Source organism: Alosa pseudoharengus, unplaced genomic scaffold, assembly GCF_046254945.1.
Source record: "Alosa pseudoharengus isolate Yale_2024_CS ecotype anadromous, Long Island Sound unplaced genomic scaffold, YU_APseudo_1.1 YU_APseudo_1.1_scf_13, whole genome shotgun sequence".
NCBI classification, from domain to species: domain Eukaryota; kingdom Metazoa; phylum Chordata; class Actinopteri; order Clupeiformes; family Clupeidae; genus Alosa; species Alosa pseudoharengus.
This window is the reverse complement of record NW_027468598.1, coordinates 16,550,096-16,577,250: the sequence shown is the minus strand read 5'-3', so window position 1 is coordinate 16,577,250 and position 27,155 is coordinate 16,550,096. Positions and strand designations below refer to the sequence as shown.

The 27,155-nt window shown below is 42.8% G+C and overlaps 1 protein-coding gene across 1 annotated transcript in view; it reads left to right on the top strand.

The window, feature by feature from the left end:
- Nucleotides 1–2,747: 2,747 nt before the first annotated feature.
- LOC143121733 (1,4-alpha-glucan-branching enzyme-like) overlaps nucleotides 2,748–27,155 on the top strand; it is a 103,719-nt gene continuing 79,311 nt past the window's right edge. Inside the window, exons 1-5 of the mRNA XM_076282298.1 lie at nucleotides 2,748–3,403; nucleotides 16,017–16,186; nucleotides 18,376–18,491; nucleotides 24,324–24,449; nucleotides 25,797–25,932. Coding sequence (XP_076138413.1) covers nucleotides 3,306–3,403; nucleotides 16,017–16,186; nucleotides 18,376–18,491; nucleotides 24,324–24,449; nucleotides 25,797–25,932 — 646 coding nt within the window. The 5' untranslated portion in view covers nucleotides 2,748–3,305. The remainder of the gene's footprint in view (nucleotides 3,404–16,016; nucleotides 16,187–18,375; nucleotides 18,492–24,323; nucleotides 24,450–25,796; nucleotides 25,933–27,155) is intronic.

Here is a 27,155-nt window from a genome sequence, read left to right as displayed (position 1 = left end):
AAGGTAACTTTTATGCATGCGCGAACCTATAGCCTATACCGGTAGATATGGCTGTCTGTGCCATAACATTTATTCCTGCAGGCTGCCTGTTTTGGCTGTCATACTTTTAAATGGCTTCGCAAGAAGTAGGCCTATAGACCATAACTTGTACTACTGTCATCTTCTTTAAGAACTTTTCCCAATATTTCCCATAGCCTATATCGCTTTCCCTGAAGGGGTGTCTTTATTATTTTAACTCGCGTCTTCAGCTTCTTTACTGTTGACTTTACTGTATTGATGCTTTACTGTATTGATGCTAGCCTTCTCGTGATTTTCTAAGTAGGCCTATTTGTAGAAAATATATATTTAAATAATTTTAACTGACCCGTCCGCAAATTACCCGAATATCATTAAAATATTTTGTTTATGACTCATAACCGCGGGTGACCGCGGTCATCCGCGGGCAACCGCTTCATTTCGGGCAGACCGCGCAACACTGGTAGGAACATGTTGTCAATTTAGTATACTAATGTGGAGATACTTTGTTGTATTTGGGCTTGCATACACAAGCTTAATAAATCCCAAACTGCATATGCAGTGATATGAACCATACCTAAAGCATCATGCCTGTCATCTCTATAAAACTGACTACCATCTGTTGTGACATGTCAACATTGATAATTTATTTCAGTGTTACAGATTTTGACAGTGGTTTTCAAAGAGCTCAATATCCATCCAAGCATCTGAAAATTCTTTGTACAGACACTCACCATGATGACAGGACAGACACAGGAAGGATGACTGAACCTATATTTTCCTCTGTGTAATTAGAGAATAGCTGATTGTAAATTGCTACAAAAGACGCAAAGAAGTCAGATTTTTATTATGCAGGCTGCTTCTGCCTCAAAGAGGTCTAAGGGAGAAACTCTGAGACGTATCTGAGGCATTTTAAAATTCATATTTCGAAACTGCAAGTGCACACACAGTAAATAAATAATTTGATCCTATCCTGGAATATAAACATCACTGCTGCAGCAAAGAGGTTCCCTACACTGAGTGAGATCATTCCATTACAAAAACTCTGACTTTAACCTAACCTGACACTGTGTTGGTCACAGTGAAAATGGAAGAATCAGTGAGGACATACATGTACTAAGTTGTTTTGATTCTCATTGGGAACAAAATAAGCCCTCTTTAATTTATTCTTTGGACACATTATATTGGTAAATATTTTCAGGTTTTTGTTTTTTTCTTGGGGGTGGGGGGGGGGGGGGGGGTGCACACAATGAGTATAGCAGCACTATGGGTGACAACCCAGTCAAAATGCAAATTAGTGGTGGAATTTTGATATTCTTGTTTGGATGAAGAGAATTTGTACTCAATGCATAGCAATAGCAGGCTAATTCCCCAACATTAGGCCCATAAAAGCTTTTGGTCCTTCATGTTCAAGTTTACACTAATGTATTCAGAAATATTTATATATACTTTCCTAAAAATTTGAACTTTTCTGAATACATTAGTGTGTATAAACATAATAATTTAAATACTGCATGGTAAATTCCACGCTATGTCTCATAACGCTCTATGTAAAAGTAGGCTATTTCTCACTATGCTTTAATCTGACAAGATAAAGACAAATAATCAGATAAACATACACTACCAAGGCACCCCTTAAACAAGATATGCCATTAGTCATGGTTATTGAAAGAATTAAATCCTATATATATATATTTCCTTAATCCCTACATTTGATCTAATTGGACTACTTCCAAACTCAGTCTGATGCAATGCGAGCCAAGAAGTTATCTGAGGACTTTGAAAGTGTGTTCTTTCAAAAAAAAAAAGCTGATATGGTATAAAATATATCAGGCTTATCAGATACACCAGTTCAACCTCAAGCCTTCAGACTCCCTTGAGGTGTGTATTTGTGAAATATTTATGGATATTCTCATCAGATCATATTTGGGGAGTACGAAAACAGAGTGTAGCCTACTCAGCAATAAGGCAGGACATGAAAGACAAACTAACAAATTACTAATTGAAAAATAACAAATTAATCACAATAGCATGCACTCCATTACATTTATTTTTACAATATAATAAAGACCTGAGGTTTTCTACATTTGTGGGAAATTGCTTTACAGTGGTAGGCTATAAAAGTGGGTGTATCTCATGAATAAGGTAAACTATTTCAAAACCTTGTTTTGACTTTGGACAGTGCTTAAATCAATGCTGTATCAGTTTGATTAGATCCTTTGCCAAATTTTGGGATCAAAGAACATTATCTCAGTCAATGCTTTTAAACAGCTGTTACCCTGTGAGACTACCACTAAAGCACACAACATATCAAATACTGAATAATCCAACAGAAAAGAAAACACAAGGTTAAAGGCTTTTCAGGCTTCTGTTTACCATACATATAACTAAAAGCAGAGGTTGTATTCTCACATAATCTCACATCACAATTAGGCCTAAAGAGGAAACTTTAAACAGATGGCAATAACAACATTGGAATATACACATTGAAATATTTACGTATTTACTGGATTTTGTCCTGTTGGAACGACCTGTTCTTGGAGGTAGCCTATATTGCATTTAGGATGCACCTCGTGTTCGATGCACCAGAAAGTTTCCTGCTCTGCTCAAACTGGGAACATATGGGGAGAATTCTCAGAGGGGTAGATTATGCCAGACCTCAGTGTATCATAGGGAAAGTGGGGGCTTAGCCTTTATGGAGCAGATGCACCCTCTCGGTAGAGACTTTCATTGCCAGTGTCAATATGACAGGCTTTGTAGCCTATAGCCTAACTTCAAAATGCCCGTTCTGCCTTATAAGTAGGCTATATAATTTTCATTAGGCTGAGACCATACACAAAAAGCCAACCTCCACTAACATAGGCCTATTTATATTTTAAATATGCTTATAGTAGTAGGCCTAGTGATGAATAAAAAACGTCAACTCTATATTTCATAGGCTTTTATCATAAGCAGTTTCACTATTTTAAAGGAACTCCTGACATGTGCTACAGCATCGGTCTTCAACACGTACATTTCTCATGCAGAATGATTTATGATTCTAGGATCCCTCCTTCCACCAAACGCTTCCGCAGTCACCTTAAAGAGATATTCAGAGTCATGTCTACCGTCACAAAAAAATCCGAATGGCACGTCCGTTACTTTGATGGGCAGAGCAAGATAAAGTGTCCCTGATTCGCCCCCGTCCTCACATGAATCGCAGAACATCTGCATGCACATAGAAGTGGACATATATTTACTCTCTGGCGCCTGTGAGCATCGGTAGTCGATTGCTCTGGACTGATTCGAACATGGCTGATGCTGAGGATAATGTTTCAATTCCCGAGTTCAACAACCTTCTCCAAATGGACCCCTACCTCAAACCATACGAAAAGGACTTCAAGAGGAGGTAATTTACGCTTTCCGATGCAAAAAGTCTGCCCTCGCTTACACAATAGACTAGTCTACTACGCCCCATGTCTTCAATGTGAACAGTCACTGAGTGACGCACGTCTCCATGTACAATACACATCATATTTTAACATCTGACAGATTGTGTAGGAGACTGTGCTGGCTAATAAAGCAAGTCACGCTGACTTGCAACTGAAGCTAGCAAACCCGGTAGGCTATTGCCTGTCTGTCGGTCTTCTGTCAGTCGGTGGGTAGCTACTTAGCATCAATTGAGTCTGTCTAAAGAACAGACTCCCCGGCCGGCGAATGAATAAAACATCACTGAACACCACAACATCTGCAGTTAATGCCCTGACTTTGGTCATAATGTAGTCTAATGCTCCACATCGAGAAATGCCAATGTCCGGACTCTAGTTCTATTTCTGTCGGAACACCTCAAGGTTAAGGAAACAACGTTGCAACAATTTGTTTCCTGGCCATCTATCCATAGTGTCCGAATGTCTGGCGTCCAATGTTAAAAACAACATCTATCTAAAATGCAGTGAAAAAATACGCAGATAGCATATTCTGCTTAGCCTATTTCCTGAACCAGTTTTGCGGTGAGCGCGTGCATTTTGACACACACTAGCCTACCTATCCTATTGTTTGACAGTTGAGTAAGTGACGCCCCTCAGCGTCCAGCGCGCGACTCGAATAGCCTGACATTAGGAACATTGCTATATTTAGCATGGTCAAATACATTGTAACTGTTGCTGGTATGATCACCCAAGTAAAGTCATTATTGTAGCCTTTGCTCTAATCGAATGTCAGACAAGAAAGTGCAGGGTACTGTAGGTTATTATGCATGTATTTTGTGCAGGCAAAGGCTACTTGAGGAATTGCAGTCACTTTGCCAAAATGCTTTAAGTTTTTAACTACCAGAATTATGCAAACAACATCTTCCTGTGATAATTCATAAGTTTATTCTTCAAAGCTGTCAGTGTATTCTAGTTTACAAAATCGGCTATGAAGGTTTGAGTGGGAGTGAATCAGACTAATTGTCAGTATTTATTCTTTGCTGTTCATAGCCTCATTTAGGTGTGAGTCTATTTCTTTGTAGGCCTACATTGTGCAAGCCCACTTAGCCTACTTTATAGGCCTGTATACCACATCTCCTTTATGCTGCCGGTTTTAATTGCAAAAAGCACCCAGTTAAGCAAGCACTTTTTTATAGTAGGGCCTACGCTCTTATAAGCTACAGTAGGACTTCATTTTCAAATTCCTTTCGATAGTCATGTGAAGGACAGATAAAGACACATGTTCTCAGTGGCCATCCAGGGAATTAACTATTCTCTGCTCCTAGCTGGATGAAACTTCCCTTTGTAATGTAAGAAAAGCTCTCACAACCCAACATTGCCAACTATTTTAAGACCACTCAGCATACAAGCAAGCTTTTATCAGTGCCTGGTCAGCACCTGGTCAACAGATCTGTTGGTGAAGTTGGCAAGGTTTTGTCATGCCTTTTTGGTAGTTGGTAGCTAACAGTCATTTTCAGATCAAAACGTCTTAAATGCTCTGTGAGAACTCCTTTCTCTGTATGTGCTTCAGTGCAGTTTGAATCATTCACTAAGTATGTTCACTATGCATGGCATCTGCTACTTGCGCCATGACATTTGGCGAGAAAAAAAGCCATTCTGTTCCCACACGCCAAGTGCATGGTCACCGGCCTTATTCTGTTACAGATATCATGTAGGCCTAGTGGCTAGAGGAAGCCAGCATTGCACCACATCCCATCCAACTGTCAAATGTGTCAGGTCAAATCCGCAACAGAGCAAGTAGACCAAAATCATGTGACCTTCATGATTTTCACGTTTAAACCCCAGTCTTTGATGAATAATCCCTTTTATGGCACATATCTAACATCATGCTATTATCGTTCGGTGTAATATTTGAATGTATGTGAAATGCATCCATTAGGAGCCTCCCCCTGTGTATCGTGTTACAAATTGCACAGCTCTTTTACTCCAGCAGAAGTAATAACATCTGAAAATGGTAAATCCCAGGTTTCTAGACTATTTAAATACTCCCGGGATGCGGGGCTAATTCGGACTGAATCCATTCAAGCAAGATTTTATTTTTTTCCCCCTCTATTTTATTTGAATAATGGAACTCAGCATGAAAGACTCACAAGATATTACTTTCATCCCATACAGTTTCATTTTCCTGGGAACTTGGGCTTTTGAAAGGTAGAGGCTAGGAGGTGTGTGTATGTGTCTGTGTGTGTGTGTGCGTGCGGCGTGTGTGTGCACATGCTGTTTTTTTGTGCTGTTTGTGTAAAAGAGCTGCCGGTTTAGCGGGAATGAGGTGATCCCAGTTGGTGCTGGGGTCTATTGTGGTGAACCGGCTCTTTCATTGACCTCCCTCCCGAGTGAGCTGGTCCACGACCTCACGCTGTAGTAAATAGATTAAAATAGCAGAGGGTATGTGAGGTCTTGAGAGTTGCTCAGGGACAGACGGTAATCATTTACCTCTGGCATCAGGCCAGGGAGTCCACCTCACAGAAGTAGACCATCTAATGTGTCCCCATGTTACATTTCACTAAAAACTACTTTCAGGTCATTTGCAAGCTGGAGGATAACATGATAACATACTTATCATGCTTTTTCATCATTTCATACATGAAGATGGACAGAATATTGTTTGCATAACAAATGCAGTAATTGTTTAATGTGATGAGTTCTCCATTTCCTTCGAATCACTCATGAATGTTGATTTTCTATCCTGATGTTGAAGAATATGTGAGCTTTGTAATTCGGCGTGTAGCAGAAGAAGGGTCTGTGTGAAACGTGGCAAATCATCTGCGCAACTTGTGTTACTTTGGCTGTTGTAGGAGGAAGTAAAGTCATCCTCATTTAGGTACAGCTGATCAGAAATCACAGGTGACCTCATCAGAAATATATTCATCTTGTTTCCTCTGACTGAGCATGCCTCAAAGGAAGGATTCAGTTTGGCTGAGCTTGCAGCTGAAATTTGAATTCTTATTATGTGTATTGCTTTCTTGAAAGGAGGATGTCTGTCTTGCCTCTATGATGTAATTTAAAGTGAGCATTACTGAATCTACTTCTAATTTAAAGCTCAGTGACATATTACAGCTCATTATACCCCAAGTGTGCTTAGTTGGAAATTTCAACAGCTCACAAAGAATACTCACATGATGAAAAAGGCCTACATTGAGAATATGACTGTATATCATGGATACAAATATTCACAGCATACTGTAAATGGTTTGGTAAGATTACAAGCCTTGTTTTGTTACTCACAGGTGCTACACCAATGATACAATGTTCCATAATAGAAGTGTTTGAAACGACTGTCCTAGTGAAGCGAGAGAGAGCCTCCCTCAGGTTCTTTGAAAGTGTTAAACCCCCAGAACTGAATCCCAGGGTTACATTGCCTGGATCAGAAGTTTTACCTCACCTCAACCCCCCGTGCTTGGTGTTGTGGGTATTATTGATTGTACTTTTAGCTTTGAACTTGTTGTCTCTCTGAATTTAGCAGTTTGGTAACGAAAGAAAGACGGGAGTTTGTGAGGTGCAAGTGAGCATACGTGCAAGAGTTTAGAATTTAAAGATGGATTCTGTTTTGTTACCAGGTAGGCTGAGGGTGTTGATGTTTGGAGTTTCACCAGGCTAACTATTTTGAGGAAAGCAGACCAACTTGCACTTTTTGTGAAACGTGTGTGTGTGTGTGTGTGTGTGTGTGTGTGTGTGTGTGTGTGTGTGTGTGTATGTGTGTGAGTGTGGGTGTGTATCAGCAGCACAAGTCACGATGAGCGCACAGCCTGTGTCTCACAATAGTAAGTCAGTGGGAGTATAGTGCATCACAAGTGCAGTACACTTGTCTAGTGGCAGTGTATATATGGGTCTCGGGGCACTAAGATGTAAATAGCTTATAAGTACTCTATAAGTTATTCTTATTACTCTATTCTTATTAAATTATTTCATTAACCAATGCATACTCACTGTAATGTTTGGAAACGGCACCTGTTATCTCAAACCAAGATACCAAACACAATCCTGATCTCAATCCAGACCTGTGCTCTGTAGATAGTATCATAACAGGCATACTGTACCACTACAAAACATACTTCTGGGGGCATTCTAGGTATGCAAATCAGAAAAGGTTGGGACGCAAATAAATAACAGAATGTGATAATATACAAGTCTTGTGAACCCATATTTAGCAACAAAAAGGACATATTGAATGTTGAAAATGGAAATTTGGTCTATTTCATGGAAAATATATGTTCTGAGAACATTTTTGAGAATAAAATGTTGTCCCACTACTTCCCGATTTCAGTTGCTCAACAGTATGGGGTATTCTTAGAGTCATGTTTGTCATTCCATTATGCACCTATTTTGACAAATCTGGACTGCAGACAGGCCATTTTAGTACCTGGACTATTCCTCTATGGAGATATGCTGTTTAAATATGTGCAGAATTAATTTTGGCAGTTTTTCTGAAGTATTCAAGGTCTTCCCTTGAAAAGACATTACCTGGATGGCAGTATATGTTGGTCAAAACCTGTATACATCATTCAGAATTGATTGTGCTTTGTCAGATGTGCAAGATACCCATGCTGTAGGCACTAAAGCACCTCCACACCGTCATGGATGTTGGGTTTCGAACTGAGCACTAAAACAAATTGGATAGGTTGGATACTTGGATAATCCCTCTCCTCTTTAGCCCAGATGAGTCCATGATTTCCAAAAAGAATGGCATATTTTGATTGGTCTAACCACAGGACCTTTTTCTACATTGCCTCAGTCCATTTTAAGCAAGCTCAGGATTCTGGATTCTCTAAATGTTTTAATTATATTATGTTCTGTAGATGATGAACTCCCCAAATACTTCACAATTTCATGTTAAGAAGCATTACAATGACATTATTTCATCATTTGTACACATAGGTTTACTTTTTGCAACTAAATATGAGTTTAAGAGATTTGCAGATTATTACATTCTGTTTTTATTTGCATTTTACACAACGTCCCAACGTTTTCTGATTTGGGGTTGTAGTAAATCCCATAGAAGATCTCTCTGGCTTTGCTTTGCTAGGAGAATGAAACCCTATACCCTGACCTAACTGATTGCAATGCAAGCGACTGTAATTTCAAAATCAACATTTCAACAAGAATGTCCCAACTGGCTGGAGGCCAATCAGTACTGTTTTGAGAGCTGACCTATGCTCTGTAAATGGTATTGTACTCCTACAAAGCATACTCCTACTTTCTCCCTGACAAATATAGTTCCTAAAATGTGCTACAGTACATGGTTTTGTCTGAGTTACATCACAGATGAACTGTTGGCACAGGTAAACCTTTTTTTAGCTACAGTAAAAACATGATATTCTTGCAACTGCTAAAAAAGTAACTTAAGAGGTGAAAAAAATGGGAGCAGTGTACTAGAGATGAATGCATGTGATCAGTTGTATTGATCGAATGTGCCTATACCAGGAACTCAAGTAAAAATCATTAAATTACTTTTTTTATTCGAATACTTGTCATTGTCATGAATACAACCAAACAGAGGTAAAAGTCAAGGTGAACTAGGTCATTGGACCTTATGAGATCACATACAATTTAATGCAGAAAATCAATTAAATGTCCTGGGGCACCATATAAATGCTTCATTTCCATAGGGGCAATCAATTAGAATTTGACGAGGTCTCAAGGGTGTTTGGAGGTATGACCTTTGGCGACCTTGTGCCCCTCCCAACACTACATGTTACTCCAAGTTCAACAACTTGTTGCAAACAGTGATTGGAATTATTTCTTTTAGTTACCACCTGTAAAGACCTTTGAAACATTTGTTATGATTTTTAAACCTTTTCATGAAATTTTGTTTCTGCAGCAAAACCGTATGTGCAGCCATAACCGTAATAGGTACAGACACCAAATGTTCACCTTATGTCCCAAATCAGTGCATGATCTCAAGAAATGACCAAATTCCGTCCATAGGGGGCTCTATAATAAGCAAATTTACATTTTTACTCACATCTCTGGAACCATATGGAATTTTTGACATTCTTTTCATTTGTTCCTTTAGATCCCCTGCATCCAATAAACCCAGCCACACCCATTTCTACATAATCCACATTTTCACACCATTTTCCAAAATGAGACTAATCTATCTCCTCCTTGACCATTGATCCAATTCCTACGAAATTCGGTACACATCATCTTCAGTCCAAGCTGAACAGGTTGCCTTTTTTATTTTTGATTCGTCGCTTCGTCTGAAAGTTACGCATCAATCCACTTTTGGGATGTGGCCTATAACGATTCTGTTACCTATATCGTATCTTGTAAAGGTCCAATCCTTTTCAAACTTGGTACACAGAATTAATACTACATCTTCTGGATGCACACCAAATTCTGTACAATTCGGTCAATAGGGGGCAATTGCAGCCCCCACCTTCATTCTGCTAAAGGGCACTTCTTGCCATTTTGCTTGGACCCCAACAATCACCGCTTGCGGTTATATTTGCTATTGTTTCCTGTCTAAATCTTTTATTATAGAGTTAGCATTATATAGCATTTCATCTGATGGTGAGGGAAACAAGTGCTTGTGGTTTGAAGTAGTGTTTTTGAGGTTGGGGTTTGTGTTTTCAAAAACTGTATTTGTGCTTAGTTATGGGTATAGACAGGTGGGGCACGACTATATAATAGCCTTTTTTTACTAGGGCAGGTGAAGCTGGCAATTCTAAGATCCTATTCTAAGAAAAACGATGGTCACGATGTTGCTATGACATCTATGTTTTAATCTTTTGAGGCAACAAGAGTTTTAAAAGTCAAAGTCAATGTAGACTTATTGGGGCTATAATGAGTGTAACTAAACATTTAGTTATTTATTTTCAATAATGCCTTTATTATAAAAAAATATAATTAAATGTTTATAAAAGTGAGTTAAAAAGGGTTGTTTTTATGTGCTTTTAATTAATAAAATTATTCTACATATTCTTCAATGTCTGACTTTCTTTGACCTTTTGCTTGGAGACTGGTCAGTACAGTAGATCCTCTGGCCCATTGGAAATGGATTCAAGTCAGTGAGGTCATAATACTTATTTTAAGCATCATGTGTGGCAAGCCAAGATGCTCTTGTTTTCTAATTGTGTTCCCAGCCTGTTCTGCATCGCCAGAAGGTTCCGTTTTATATTAGGAAAGATCAACCCTGTTCTTACATTGAGGTTACTGATAATATTAGGCCTACATGATCTGAGAATTGTCATGTTATATTTTGGAGAGATGAGAGTTTATGGGAGTATATGAGGTTTACAGATATGTATTATATGTTGATAATATAAATGTATCTCACAGCTGATTTGTAGAGAGATGTTGTGTTGGTAGGTTGTGTGTTTATTAGAGTGGCTTTGTCGAATGTTTTAATTTTGATTGTGTGAATGTGGTTTGTTAATGTATTGTGTGTGTTCCTATGTGTACTATGGTGACCATGCATGTGGATAACTGATAGCTGAAAGAGGGAGGTTTAGCTTAGCATGTGTATTTTAATGTACAGGCCAGTCTGTGTGTGTGTTTGTGTCCATCCAAGCCGGGGGTGTTTGGCTGACTGCTTAGTACTGCTTTGCGGACGTGTGTGTGTGTGTGTGTGTGTGTGTGTGTGTGTGAGTGAGTGTGTGTGTCTGTGTCTGTGTGTGTGAGAGAGAGGTGAGCAGGGCCCTGCTGAAGGTGTCGTGAGGCTCGCTTCATCTCGGGCACAGCTTGCTCACCCCGGGCGCCGCCGAATGCGCACCTCTCCCAGTCGCAGACGTGTCGCAGACACCTGTCTGGCCGACGAGAGGCAGCCATAAATTATTTTACATACGGGCGCACCGCTGCGAGGCAGAGTTATTTCTTGATCAGGCGCAGCGTGCGGGCGACTTCCCCTCCGAGCGCAAGCACAAGCAAAAGCGCTCTCGTTCCGCAAGTATGAGCGGCGGAGAGACAGACAGAGAAGGAGAGAGAGAGAGTGAGAGAGGAAGAGAGAGAGGGAGGGAGAGAAAGAGGGTGAGGGTGCCTCGGAATCCTGCTGGGGGCTTTTGGTCGAGGGGTAGCACAGCGCGACGCCGAGCAGGCACGCAGACGGCTAATCAAAAGACGAACTCTTGGACCCCATAGCGATCGGTGTTGTCATGAGTTCTCCTCCGCTGCTTCATGAAGCAAGAGTTCAGAACGTAATTGCGGCTCCACCGTCAAAGTGCCCAGCTGGATCAAAGCTTTCTTTTTTCCTTTTTATTCCCCCCTCCTTCAGCATTTGTCAGTGCCTGGCAAGTGCATCTTGTTGGCTATTTGCCTGTGCATACGGCAAGTCAGTTAATGTGCAGTCTGCGGGTATGCATACTGGCTTTTAGCAGTGTCTGCCATGGCGGGCCGTGCATGATGAATACATACTGTAACTATTTGAGGTTGTGTACTGATGAATGGGCTTCATTAAAAATGTAGTACAGTGAAAAGGAGTGTGTCCAAAGAACATTTGTCTGAGAGATTCTCAATGCATTCTCCTTAGCGTCCCTCTAGTTTAGTTTTGTTTGCTTATTTATGCATTTGTTTGTTTGTTGCATTAGTAATCCCAGTGTTACAAAACAAGCACAAAACATCTGCACTGAAAAGTGGCCCCGACGCTCTCGTCCAAGGTCTCTCTGCCTCTAGGTTTTCTGTTTAGGCATCCCGGTAATGTCGCGCCCGTCCTTGTTCTATTCTCCTGGAACGGGGATCAGAGAGCCGCTCCAGCTGTTTCAGTCAGTCATCTCGGCTCCCCAACACCTGCGCTTGACAAACGCGTGCTCCCGCTCTAAACGCCTACCATCTGAGCCCCTCAGAGAGAATCACCATGGGGTTATCTCCCACTCTCCTCCCAAAAACTTTTTGGCAGAGTTGCATGCATGCAAGAATGGATAAAAAGTATAAATTTGACTACTTTTTGGAGGTTTTTCAAGCAGACTTTTTTTTTAGTCTCCTGTGCATCAATATTGAGCAAGTGTGTTTTTTCTGTCTTTTTGTCTTTTGTCTCCTCTGACTCTTTTGTATTGTTTTAAAGATCGTGTCACAACGATTTTTTTGTTCCATTAAATGAGAAGGCAGCTCGGAATTGCGAACAGATGGCTGAGCGCACACACTTTCTATTTATTCTTTAAAGCCTGATGGTTTATGAGATGAAAATGCCCCGTTTAATAATGTATTCTTCCAATCTCGCTGGCTGCCGAAATTTAATTATTGTCCTCAAATGAATCCGCTACCTTTTCATCACAATATAAGCCATTTGTAAGTTGCTTGATGGAGAGACTTGAATGAGCAGGTTAGCACCTAATTAAATCTGAACACACAGTCGACTTGGGTGCCTTGAGCAGGTGTTGTGGAGAAGCACAATGTCTCGCTCTTTTTTTAAAAACATGCCAGAGATTGGAACCCTGGCCCACAGCAAATGTATGTGCCAGGTCGTCATGTATCTGGCCAAAGCTGACGTCTCCTGAATTGATGCATGGCCCGTTTAACAATCAGATGTGGACCAGCATGACTTGCCCCTCTCTATTATCTCAGCAGAGATGAGAATGCATTTGATGAATAGGTCTGTATTAGCCATCAAATCCAGGACATGCTGTTCAAGGCCTAATCCCAATGCTGTTTGCTCAAAGGTCTGCGTGTAGTTGTTTGCAGGACCATCCATCTGTCTAATTGTCTTCATTAACTGATGCAATTAGATGCTGATTAACACTCAGCATTTGTGCTGTTCAGATGTTTGCTGTTTGATAATGCTTTCACAAAGCTTACGGTCACAAATATGCAGAATATGTTAATTAAGAAGTTCAGTTTAAAATTCGGAGTCTTAAATTAAGGGTTTCTTCTAGAGCAAGGAGTGTTTGGCATTCCAGCAGAGCTCACACTCTGAAGGGGAAGGGCATAGATAACCCAGAGATGGTCTGTAATTGCTTCCTCAGTCCTTTCAGTATTATCATTAATATACGCTCGCATTCCCAAAGCATTTGATTTCTCCTTAGGGTCTAAGGGTGCTAGAATGACCATGGCTAGATATCAGTGGACTCTGGCCGAGGTCACCTTGAGGCCTCTGATTCAGATACGCTCATCTCTTCCCTTTGTTTGTCTGATTATGTATGGGCCGAGAGCTCCGGTGCCTGGCAGTGTGCGGAGTGCAGTCGCCAGACGGGGGGGTGGGGGGGGGGGGTGTGCAGTGGTATTTTGGAGGATGGCACCGCTGGCTTCCGTTTCTCCCACTCCACCTTGGCTCCTTTGTTCTAATCACCTGCCCCAGCTCCCAGCTCGGAGGGCTCCGCTCCCCTTAAATGTATTCCTGCTGCTCATCCTATCTTAAACCTCTCTATTGAAAGGGGGAAGAAAGGGCGGCAGGGAGAGAGAGTGTGTGTGTGTGTGTGTGTGGAGTGGACTCCCCTCTGTGGATGTCCTGTCAGGCAAAGGAAGTGATGGTCCGGCGCCGTTTGCATGACTAGCCACAAAAAAACCCCAGCTCCAACGACTTTGGTGTGGAGGTGGGAAAGTACTGCCGCTGCGAAATCCATCTACTATTTGAGCCCATCATGATTGGCCCGGGGGCATTTTCAGTGCGGGCCGGGAAGTGGCCAACCTCTGTTCAGCATGACGCCCCTGAATTCAGCCGGTGCCCTGGATGATGTTGGCACCCCTCCTGGAGGGTCCGGGTAGGGTGCAGCGTTGATGGGGTAGATAGGCAGTAGATGGAAAATGGCACGGGGCATGGCAGGGGTAGCACTAGAGAGAGAGAGGGCATGTGGGGTAGTGGGAAGTGGTGGGCAGAGGGGTAGGGGGTGGTGCGGGGGGTTGGTGTTGAATCTGATCTATACTCCAGCTGGAAAAGAGAGCCTAAGTGAGATAAATTGCAAAGCAGCTTGATGTTTTTTTTTTCTTTAGTTTTTTCTTCTTCTCTGCACCCCCTTGCTAGTCGGAGAGCAGCAGGAGCCAGCTGAAAGGTCCGCTCCAGTGAAGTGAGAGGGGTGGGGGGTCGGCGCTGATGGTGGGCAGTGGAGAGTGAGGGTGTTGGAGGGCAGCTGCTGGAGGCTCTGGGGAGCCCCTCCCTGTATCGCTGTGAATTACAGCCTGGCAGACGGCATCCTCACTGCCGCATTAGCACCGGCCAATAGTCTCAAACTTTCACATGGGTTTTTTGTTTAATCCTCTATTGATACAATTCTAAAGTTTAAAGTTGGACGCCGGGGTTGGGGATGTTGTATTTTACAAATTACACCCTACGACGAAATGTTTTATTAAAGGCCTTCATGTATTATTTAACAGACAAACAGAGAAGAAGCACACATGGATTCCTATTTGAACTTGTTTATTTGCTGTAGGAGTAACCTTTAACTAAGCATATTGGCCCACAAACATTCTAGTGGGGCCATCTCCTGTCGGCTGCAGCAGTAGGCTGGGCGCGAGTTTTCATAACACACGTTGCTGTTTTTCATTTATTCATTCATTCTTTCATTCATTGACGCATTCATTGTTGAAATGGAAGCTCCGGGCCTGATGAACATGTAGCTAAAAAGCAAAAACGTCTCTGCAGGTACCGGGAGGACTGGGTAGGGAAATACCTCTGGATTACTGCATTTTTATGTGATGCAAACAAAGCATTTTGCAGTGTATAGGAAGGAGTTGTTTATTTCACACATAACTAACAGCAAACCTGTACAGACTAACACTTTGGTCTCATCCTTCTTTAAACAGGAGGATGACTCCACGTAATAAAATAGGTGCTGCTGAGGTGACCTCTGTGTTCCACTGATGTTAAAGCGCAGTCAATGTGTTTGTTTTTGCATGTTTCATAATGAAATTTGAGTTCAGGATTTTAATGATTTTTTATTTGTATTTTGGGTTTACATGACAGACCCTGACCCACCCCACTCCACCCTAGCATAGTATGCAGCGGAGAGGCCTCCTCTGCTTCTCCGTTGCTGCTCATCTATCTTTTACTGACGCCACAGCCCCCAGCCTCCCTGCTGGACCTCACCTGAATCTTTATGAATGAATGCTCTATTATGGACCATAGTGCAAGCCTTGGGAACACACATGTGGACACTTTCTTTATTCTCTCTCTCTCGCGCTTTCATGCTCTCACCCTCTCGCTGACCGCCCCCCCCCCCCTCTCTCTCTCACACACACACACACACACACACACACACACTACATCTCTACCTGTCTCCATTCTTTATTAAGCTATCTTTTTATATAGTAGTCAGTTTGTCTGTCTGTCCACATGTTTTTGTACACCCTTGGACTTCTGTCCATCTGTCTCTACCTATCTCTGTCTCTCATTGGTGTACTTCTGTCCATCTGTCTCTACCTATCTCTCATTGTTGTACGAATTCTCAAGTCTTCTCTCTTCCAGCTGTCTTTCTTTTTTGTTCTGTGTATGTTTTTTTATTCTCTCACTCTCTCTCTCTCAGCTCTGTTCTCTGTATAACCATCATATTTCTGTTTTTTGTGCGCCTTTTTATTCAGACAGTTTCTCTCTCTCTCTCTCTCTCTCTCTGTCTATCTGTCTCTCTCTCTCTCACTCTCTCTCAATGGTCTTCGTCTGGTTGTGTTTTGAAGGTCCGGGCTGCTTCAAAAGCAGCTGCATCTTCTTGAGGAGGCCGAGGGGGGCTTTGATCGGTTCACGCAGGGCTACACCAGCTTCGGCGCTCAGCGTCAGCCTGACAACAGCCTGATCTTTAAGGAGTGGGCGCCTGCCGCCGAAGCCCTCTTCCTCACCGGAGACTTCAGTGAGTAGTCCCACAGATCAATAAATCAAGAAATAAATAAACCAGGAACAGCAAGAATGGCAATGTGATGTCTGGCTAGTTGGTTGGTTGGTTATTATTTAGGGTAATAAATAAATAAGGGGAAAATAGAAAATTGTCACCTCTATTTTGAAGGGGTCTAGGGCTGGTGAATGGTTTTCTGGATCAGTGAAAGAGGGGAAAAGGGGGGGGGGCTAATAGTGGTCAGACCCATGTGCCTTTTGTCTGTGAAGCGGGCTGTGGAATAAGGACACCAAATCTCATGAATTTCAAGGTCTAAATACAGCCTGTACTGTGAATGTGATGGTGCCCATGGAGTGATCTGTCTAGCTCACGGAATGTAGTGAGCTAGTGAGCTGAGTGTTATGAGAACAAAATGGATTTGTGTTATTGCTACTACTGCCATAGGAGGTGGGAAGACTGTATTTATATTTTCTTTTTTTTTTTAAGTATATTTTTTGGGGCTTTTTATGCCTTTAATCAGATAGGAGAGTTGAGAATGAAAGGAAGCGAGTGGGAGAGAGAGTCAGGGTGGGATCCGGAAAGGACCACGGGGCGGGTTCGATTCCCGCCCCGTGGTCCTTTCCGGATCCCACCCCTGCTCTCTCTCCCATTCACTTCCTGTCACTCTCCACTGTCCTATAATTAAAGGCATAAAAAGCCCAAAAAAATATATATAAAAAAAAAAATGCTGTAATGTTTACATTTTGAGGATATTTAAATTTATCACAGATGGATTCCTTAATTCCTCTGGTATGTTTTCAGTTGCGAGTTGACTTCAGTTCACAAGTTAATATAAAGGCTCTAAAGCGAGATGAAAGAATGTTTTCTGCATAACGAGGAGAAGTTGGCCTTAAAAAGCACTCACAACCAAAGTTGCATACATCACATAGTAAATTAGGACAAACAGAAGCTGGAGCCTCTGAAAAGGTTTCCTTACAAGCCTCCACCATCTTAATTTATTGCCCTTCCAGATGTAGGTACATAAGTACAGTAGTTCATTCAGCTCTTCAGCCATGTAGCTTTTATAGCCTATTTTCAAGTCATAGATTCATCAAATTCATCCAGCTCTTCCTGTCATTAACTGATTGAAAATAACTGCCTAATTGCCTGGAAGATGTTATCTTATTTGATTGGCTTCTTTCATATGACACAACAGTGAGTTCCAATTCTCCCTTTGCATTCCGTGTTTTGAAATGATGTTTGAGACAACCTTGAGTTGTGACCTTTCAGGCTATACTACTAGGGATCCAATGTGGTGACATCATATCAAAGTCTTTTCTTCTGTGCTTAGTCAAGGCAAACTTTTTGATGCCTCAGTTAATGAACTTCTTTTCTTTCTAAACTGCGCATGGTATATACATCATTCTCAGTATGCAGCAACTTGAAATGCCTTTCAAGTCTCAGGGTTCTTCCTTTTTTTTAAAATCTTTTGCGGCTCTGAAGTGTCAGAAATCTCAGTAAACAAACATCTCCACGGTGCCGAAACAGTCATGCAAAAAAGGCAAGGCTTCCTCATCCGCATTCAGGCAATTCGCCCTGAATAGGCTAATAGATGTGTTCAGGACCTTGATTAAGTGCAGCCCGCCACGAAGCCCTTGTCTCTGAATTGATCTTAAATACTGAACACTCCTCTTAGTCGAAATTTCACCAGAGGCTGCTGTAAATGTTAAGTGTAGGTGGCATATGGCGCAGTTCTTTGAAGTTGCCACTAACCTCAAATAAATGTAGACAAGAGAACTCCATATTCTATTGGTCGGTATAGTTGGATGTGAAAGCAACAACCTAACCACTAAATCTTGTAGTAAGTAATGTGTTCTATTGGATAGGGATTGTGTACAGCTAGCCAGTCATTATTCCAAAGCAAGGCCTAGTTGATACTAGACCTCTGGTTTGCAGTAAGCAAGTACTGTAAGTACATGCTAAAATAATAAAAGAAAGAAAGAAAATGATAATGACTAAATTATTCTGGATGATTTTATTTTGCTTTACAATTGGACTAATTGACACTCTAATTGTGTGCAGTACTCCACAGAGCCATGAGATTTTATGTTTTGATACAGATAGGCACTATCTGTATTCATCAGTATCAAAACAAAATGAAAAGAGATTTTATCTGGAAACTATTTAGAATGCATGCCAAATATGTGTTTCCTTGTTTAATTGTTTAGATGAATGGAACAAATTCTCCCACCCCTACACCCAGAGAGACTATGGGAAATGGCAGTTGCATTTACCACCAAAAGAAGACAACACACCTGCAGTTGCCCATGGATCCAAACTGAAGGTACGATGTTCAACAAATCAGACAATGTTGTGGCACTTTCTTCTGGCCTGCCTACATTGGTGACAACACCTTCACATTATTGTGTTGGCAGTTGGTATGTAGCGGAAGGTTTTTAAGTGTGTATTTAGCTGTTAACATTTAAGCTCAAAGCCTTCAGATTAACCATTATTGCGCACATTAATTGCTTTCAAGGTCAAGGTCAATTGCTTTCCTTTGGGAGAAATATGCTATTGTTTTCAGTCTTGAGTGTGTCTCTTAGTCATTAAATCTCACCTCACCCTGATCCTGCGGGGCACTGAGTGCCATGACGCTCGACACGAGACTAGCCACGATGGCGGCGCGCCTCAGAGGAAGATAAAAGAGCTCTCATAATCCGTCGTCTGCCTGATGACTCCTGGCTGGAAAACGCCATCCGGTAGTGCCGTGCAGGCGGCGGCAGCGGAGGTTGCCAGGAAAGAAAGGGAAAAAAAAACGGGATGGGGATGGATGGCACGGCGATGCCACCCGCGCAGGGACCGGGTCACACGCGCAGGCTGGCAGGGGCTCATTGTTAGGCGAGGTCAGTCAGGGGATGATAAGGAGCAGATGGAGTGGTTGGCAGCCGATGTCGAGCCCCCAGCCTGCCCCAGCCCTGCACTCTCCTACCTGCCCTGTCCCTCCCTCTCCCCCTCCCGGGCGGGTGGGGTGGATGTGTGCGCTGTGGGGGCCGAAGCCTCCGCCGAGTGGCCCGTCTGGAGGTGACGGCTGAGGCGTTGTGCCGGGGGCTTGTTAATGCGAGCGCGCGGCGCCATCCCTCTTTCGCGGGACTGACGGTGAGGGCTTGCCTGTGCCGGGGAAAGAGGCAGGTGACCGTAAGGTCTTAATTAGCGTTGATGGAGCTGAACCAAGGGCACAGCGCTAGCCACGGATGCCTAGAAGTGGAGATGAAGCCCTACTGGGACCTGACATGCTGAAAGAATGCATGCATGTGCAGGGGCACATATGGCAGGGTACTACATGTCAAGCGACAGTCTCACCTAGACAGCGCGTAATATTGTTAGATAGGATAGATAGATAGGCACAGACGTTACATTAAGAATGTGTACAAGCATTGTGTCATATGTATTTGTTATATTGTATTGTATAGTTGTTATTACATTTTTCTAAAAATATTTTAATACAATGTTATTATAGCATAAGGCTGTAATTATAAAATGATGTGTTATTTCAGTTATTTAGATAGATGATGATGATGTCTTGCTGATCAGTGCCAGATCACTACACCTGTTATGTGGGGTAGTTAGTATTTTTAGCAGGTGCATCTGCTTTCAGCCATAAACCTGCCATCAAAAATGACTTCATATCACCAGTGGAGGCTTTGCCCTTTTCATTTTCAAAGTCACTGACAAAAACTGATGATGGAAGTGCTTCCTGCACTTTAAAAGACTGACTGTGACTGTCAAGACAGTGTGGCATGTTTTCAAAAATGCTGTTTATTCAGCACGTTCCACTTCGAATGTAATTGGACTCGAAAATATGCGTGGATGCATGTCCTAACTTTGACATATCCATTATGCATTTTTTCACCTGCAATGCAGATAAACTGCGCGGTGTGAATGCAACACAACAGATACGTCTGTCTGGGGCTGCTCACCCAAAACAGGTGGGCTTCAGGCTGTCATTGAAGTCCACCTGTTCTCACGCATGGTCAGTAGCCCATGTGCTAGAGCAATGATGGACTGGTTTTGGCTGCGTTTCAGCTCCCAGTAGCCTCCAGACCAACAGACAAGTCAATGGATATCCACGTTAAGGCAGTGGAGCCTGCAGGGAGTGGAAACTGAGAAAACCTGTTAATTTTCGCGTTTCATTTGTGCTGTTTTAACAGATGCATTCACATCAATGATAAAGATGCTTTTTTGCTGTGTCCTGATACCTAAATTAATTTACTTTATTTGAGAAAAGGGCCGTTTTTTAGTTTTTCTTCTGTAGAGTCTTAAGCAAATACTGTTTCGAATCTCTTAGCAGGTTTTACACCAACAGCTGAGACTGAAATTGTAATATTTGGCATAGACATTGGCAACCACTTTGGAAGACACCATGTTGCCCTCATAATTTCTTACCACAGGCAAACATTGTGAATGTCTGCAATGGCTCTGCCAAACTGATTTTTAAGTCGATGTGACCACACAAGCGCACACAAACAAACAAATAAATAGATAGAATAAGTGTCCCTGCACTCTCTCCCTCATACCCACCTGATATGTATGCATTTATCCAATTGGCTCGGCTGGCACACCTGCGAAGGTGGTCTCCCGCGTCTCTCGCCTTTCAGCATCAAGCCATTTTTACTCTGGCCATTTCCCTTCCCTCCATAATTCTATCAGCTGGCGAAGGCGTCACGTCGAGGCCCTTGCTTTGTGTCTTTCTGTGGAGTGCGGCGATAACGAGTTGTGAGCGCAGCAGGTCGCCAGGGCTGTGGGCCTTGTGGTGGGGTAGGCTTGGGTGGGGGGTTGTGGGTGGTGGGGAGGGTATATGAGGGGATGATCGTTACCTCATGGCGGTGGTCAAAATAAGCCTGCCGCTTTGGAAATGACTGTGCTCATTTGCGCCAGCGACTGGAGGGGCGCGAGTGTGACATATGTGACCTCGCACTGTGAGGCGCTCTCTCTCGCATCGATTATTTTATTTTATTTTATTATTTTTTTCATTTCTCCCCCAGCGGCCCTCCTCAGCTCCATGCTGGGTTTCTCTCTCTTTCTCTCTGTCTGTCTCTCTATCCCTTCCTCTCTCTCTCTCTATAACCTCTCTCTTTCTTTTCCCGTCTGTCTTTTTCTATCGTTCTTTCTGGCTCTGCTCACGTCTCTGTAATTCATTCTCTCTAACATCTCTTTGTCCTCATTTGTCCCCCTCCCCATTCTGGACTTCTTCTCTTTGCACTCATTTATCCATTTCCCTCTCCACTTCTCTCTGCCTTCATTTCATTTTATCTGGTCCTCTCTTTGTTTTTCTCTTTCTTTCTCTCTCTCTCACACACTTTTTGTCTTTCTTTCTCTCACTTTCTAATTTTCTTTCTCTCATAGACCTGTTAGTTACAGCTGATAACTGATAACTCCAGTTGGAACATATCACTTCTAACAAAGACGGTTGAAATTAGTTCACAATTCTTTCAACTTTCGACTCTGGCAATTTGTTATTTGTTCTGTAAAGAACCATAGCACACTGCCTCTGTTTGACAGCACCGGCAGATAAAAAAAAATGTTCCGAAGCTCGACAAAAAATGGGCCTTTTGAAATTTATTTGATTTGTGCTCATGTCCGACGGCATTGCTGAGCTGGTAGTGTGATCGCATGTCATTTTTCTGAAAATAAACAGCAATAACAAAGCCATAAATAACTTTTTGGCAATATAACATTGGGGATTAAATGACCCTTTCCGTTTATGATCAATGGCTTCAGGAATCCTCCATCTGAGGATGCCTCTCGGGCAGGTCTTGCACGAGGCGTCTCGTCTGTCAAATGGGAGAGAGGCTAGCGGAGCAGAAGATCCGGCTGACATGATGGATTCGCTCCCTCAAAAAAAGGGGCCTTTCAGTTCAGTTGTGGCGTCTCAGGAAAAAAAAAGTTATTTCACATCTTTTGACATCTGTGCTAAGTGGGGGGGAATTTAAAGTTTTGTCCGTCGTACAAGCAAAAGTGCTAACACGCACATGCACGCACAAGCACACACAGACACACACACACACACACACACACACACACACACACACACACAAACAGAAAACCAATCACAATCACTCACCTTTTATTGTATGTGAGGGACGTGACCTTTACGGTTCATTCGTCAGCTAGGTAAGACTGATACACCTTGGAAGTGTTATTGATTTCTGGTATTTGCAAAGCAGTTTGTGATGAAATGGCAGGGGAAATACCCTTTTTTGTTGCCCTATAGGTGTAAGTGAGGAACTGATGACTGACTGTCACTCTTCACAAAATGCCTCTGATAATATCTGTGTGCCTCTGCTTATCCCTAACCTTGTTGTGATTCTTTCTTTTTTCCTTTTTTTTTTACACCTTCCTGTCAAACCTCTCATTGTAACCTTGGTGTGAATTTCACTCTAAAGCCCCGGAATATCAAAGAGTATAGTTGCCCCGGAAAAAAGTGAAGGAAGGAAAAAAAGAACCATACCATCACCCGGCTGCCACTCTCGGGGAATTTATTCATTGTGGAAGGTGGGGTGATTGACAGCTGGCTCGCAGAGGGAAGTCAGTGAGGTGTATACCTGGGCTTTAGTTGAGGAGTCACTGGGTTAGGACGCAGGGTTCAAACGTGGCTCTGCTAGGGTTCAGGAACCTCCTGCAAGGACTTGGTGGAGGATTTTGTTCAGGAAGGATGCAGGTGTCAATATAGCCTTTGCTGAATTTATTTATTTTCACTATAATATGCTTTTGCTAGAATGAATATCCTAAATGTTTGTTTAAGATGAGACCTGACGGGTAGTGTGCCCTTTACCATTTGGAAATGTCTTAAAATGAAGTTACATATTCATGCTAAATGGAAATATAGAAATTAACTTCTTTGTCTGATATTTCTGTGTATAATCAGGCTTGGAAACTTTCTGAAATTTCTGTATCTTACATTGTAAAAACTAAATTATTATAAACTATTACTGTTATACAATATGTTGGTGAAGGTCAAACTATATTACATTTTCTGATGAGCTATGAGGGTTATGTATTGCAATGATTAGCAATGATAATTTGTTCATCATCAGAATTAACATGTCTTCATTCATTTTGGGTAATTATACATTTAATGAATATAATTAATTACATTTACAGTAATTGTGTATAAGGCACAGGACAGTGTTTTATGGAATTTGAAAAAACAAATCCATATTAATACTATATTAAGTGTCCCTGTGTATTAACCTCATAGCTGAAGAATTGAATTTAGCAAAACCAATGTATAAACCGTGGCTAATAGTTGGGAAATTATGGTACATTTACATTGATTCATTTAGTTGATGCATTTATCAAAAGTGCCTTAGGCCAGTGAAGAATTAATCACAAATGTGATTGCTGGTAATGGTAAGAGATGTTTAAATGCCTCACTTTCATTGAGAAGTGTGAATGACAGAAAACAAAATGGCGAGTGAGAATGAGGGTCCCCACAGAGGGTGGTGAGGACAGCAGAACATACCACCAGGTGTTCACTACCCAACCTTCAGGACATTTACACCAGGAGATAGCCAAAATCATCATTAGAGATCATACCAGTCATCCCAGCAATAACATCTCTTGGGTGCTACGGTCTGGGAAATGTTACCGTTGCCTGAAAGCGAGTATTGAGAGACTGAGAAAAAGCTTTTATCCACGGTCTAGCCACATATTTATTTTCTATAATTGAATGTGATAAATAAGTTTGATTTGATGTGAATTTTTGTTTACATCATGGCTTGTAAGACTCAGAAGATGCACATCACCACAACCATCCTGCTTCCATGTCCTCCATATCTTTGGTGTATGTGTGTGTGTCGCTGTGTGTGTGTGTCTGTGTCTGTGTCTGTGTGTGTGTGTGTGTGTGCTCTGAATGCCCTTGCTCTCTGGCTGAACTTTTCTCCCCCCTGCCCACTCTGGACCGAACGGGCAGAGGATGCTCTTTCTGCGGACGCCACCGGCCCCATCCCCCCCCCGACCCCCACCCCTCCTCCTCTTTCTCCCTGGTGCGGACGCCACCGGCCCCATCCCCCCCCCCGACCCCGACCCCCACCCCCACCCCTCCTCCTCTTTCTCCCTGGTGCCCGCTGCCGGATGCCCTTGCCGCTGCGCCGCTCATTTGTCTTTCCTCTCCCAGGTGGTGGTGCACACCAAAGAAGGCGAGAGGCTCTACCGGATCTCACCTTGGGCCAAGTACGTGATCCAGAGCGAGAAGTCCGTCATCTACGACTGGGTGCACTGGGACCCCCCGCAGACTTACCGGGTAGGTGGCAAAGGGTTCCCTCCGCAGGGATGATCAACCTGCAAAGTGTTGAAGCCCCTGAAAAAAGAGGCCAAAGGGACTGTTTGTGTGTGTTTGTGTGTGTGTGTGTGTGTGTGCGTGCGTGCGTGCGTGCGTGCGTGCGTGCGTGCGTGCGTGCGTGCGTGCGTCCGTGCGTGCGTGCGTGCGTGCGTGCGTGCGTGCGTGTGTGTGTGTGTGTGTGTGTGTACGTGCGTGCCCTTGGGGAACTTGCTCTGTATGTGTGTGTGTCTGTGTTTGTTTTCATCCTTACCTACAAATACAATATCCTCCTCACTAACTTCAAATATGTTTGTGTTTGTGACTCCCTGACAGTATGGCATACAGCCCTGCTGAAATATTTACACGCCTGCAAAGAATAAAAAGGGACTCATTTGGGAGCTCTCTCTATATGCACACTGTGTTACACTGCAGTCACCTTGTTTACTCTCAAGGTGGTAATGAGAAGTGCTCTTCATTAAGGTGGCCATGTTTTGAAGTTTTAACTCTAGTCCATTGTTTATTTTTTTCTTTTTGTCTTTGTCTCTTGCCTTGGACGTTCGGATAATTGGCTTGCCACGTCCGCACCTTCATGTGACTTTCAAATAAGGCTTAGCCTCGACAAAAAAGCCCCCTGTATGTGGAGGACCCACCCCACTGTTGTCCTCCGTCCCATTTCATTAAGTCCTGTCTGATTTGGTAGCCACTCTTCTGGAAAGGGACGTATGGCACATATCCTGCTTTGCATGGCCCTCAAGGGAGATGGAACTCTAACCAAATTAAAAAATGTTGTATCTGCTCCAAAGAAACACATCTCCTTTATTTTAACAATGACATATTACTTTCTTTGTTAAGCCCTACTTTACCCTTGTTTTTTTGGCAAAGGGCTACTCTAAAGTCTCTATGCTAAAGAGTCTGTGTCCACATTAAATGTACGGGGACTTTCACCACCAGGCCTGGACTGTGCTCTCAGAGCCATAACAGCAGGTGGTTATGGCATCCTGCCACAAGACTGCCATCTTTTTGTTGCTTAGATCTGGCCGTTATGTATACTGTGCCATTTCATTTTTGCCTGCTTTAAGTAGGCAGAATATTACTCATGAAAATTAGCAACACACACACACACACACACCCTGTGCCAGCATATCCTATGTTCATACATTTGCAGTGTTTGTATCTGCATTTGCAGAGAGAGGGGGATGCACAAGAGGCATTAAAAGCATTGTAATCTCATGATGGATGAGAGGGGCAAACATGCTGCAAATATGCTGCTTTGGCGTCTCTATATAGGCCTTCCCTTCTAACGTCCTCTCTTTCCTGTTTACCTTGCAGCACAAACATCCACGGCCAAAAAAACCCCAGAGCCTGCGGATTTACGAGTCCCATGTGGGGATTGCCTCACCAGAGGGGAAAATTGCATCTTATAGTAACTTCACAGCCAATGTGCTGCCTCGAATCAAAGACCTCGGTAAGTGTTCAAATCTCTCTCCCAACGTCACTCTCTCCCAAACGCCCCCCCCCCCCCCAAAAAAAAAGCTCTTTTCCTCTTTTCCTTTCTGCTGCAGGCATGTCCCACAGGTTCATTGCACTAACAAACCCCTGCGACTTCAGTGGTAATGCGCTACAGGTTATGTCACCCACCAGTATGTTCCCATCATCTATATATCTGGCCCTGAATAGGCCAGTGTGCACATGAATGAGGAACGATTATGAGATCTTCAGTTTTTTTTTTTTTTTTCCAGTTTTTTTTTTTCGTAGCAAGTAGTGACAAGGCCAGGTCGGCGTTGCTTAGATACACACACCAACCGGCCGTGTTTCTGTTCTCATTTTGGGGAGTGACTTGTACTGGAGCCCATGGAGGAATTTGATTTTCTCCATCTCTTCAGCCGTCCTGTTGCTTATTATTCACGCACACACACACACACACATAGACAGACAGACAGACAGACACACAGACACAGAGACAGACACACACACAGACACACAGACAGAAAGACACACACACACACACAGAGACAGACAGACGGACAGACACACACACACACACACACACACACACACACACACACACATACACACACACACATACACACACACACACACACACACACAGACAAACACAGACACACACACAGACACACAGACAGAAAGACACACACACACACACACACACAGAGACAGACAGACGGCCAGACACACACACACACACACACACACATACACACACACACACACACAGACAGACAAGACAGACACACAGACATAAAAGACACACACAGACAAACACACACACACACACACACACACACAGACAAACACACACACAGACAGACAAGACAGACACACAGACAGACAAGACAGACACACACAGACAAACACACACACACACACACACACACACACACACACACACATACACACACACACACAGAGAGACAGACAGACAGACACACACACACACACACACACACACACACACACACACATACATACACTCCTAAGTTTAACTTGGCTGCATCAGGTTTGTTATCCGGGCACAACACCAGCCCTCATTCAATTTGTTATTTATTTTGGTGCTGTTTTGAAAGGTCTTTCTAATGCTCCGACCTGGTCAACATCCCTTTTTTGTTGTGGCCAGTACTCAGCCTTGTGAAGTGGCCCGCCAGTGGAGAAGTGGACAGGCTTGCTGTC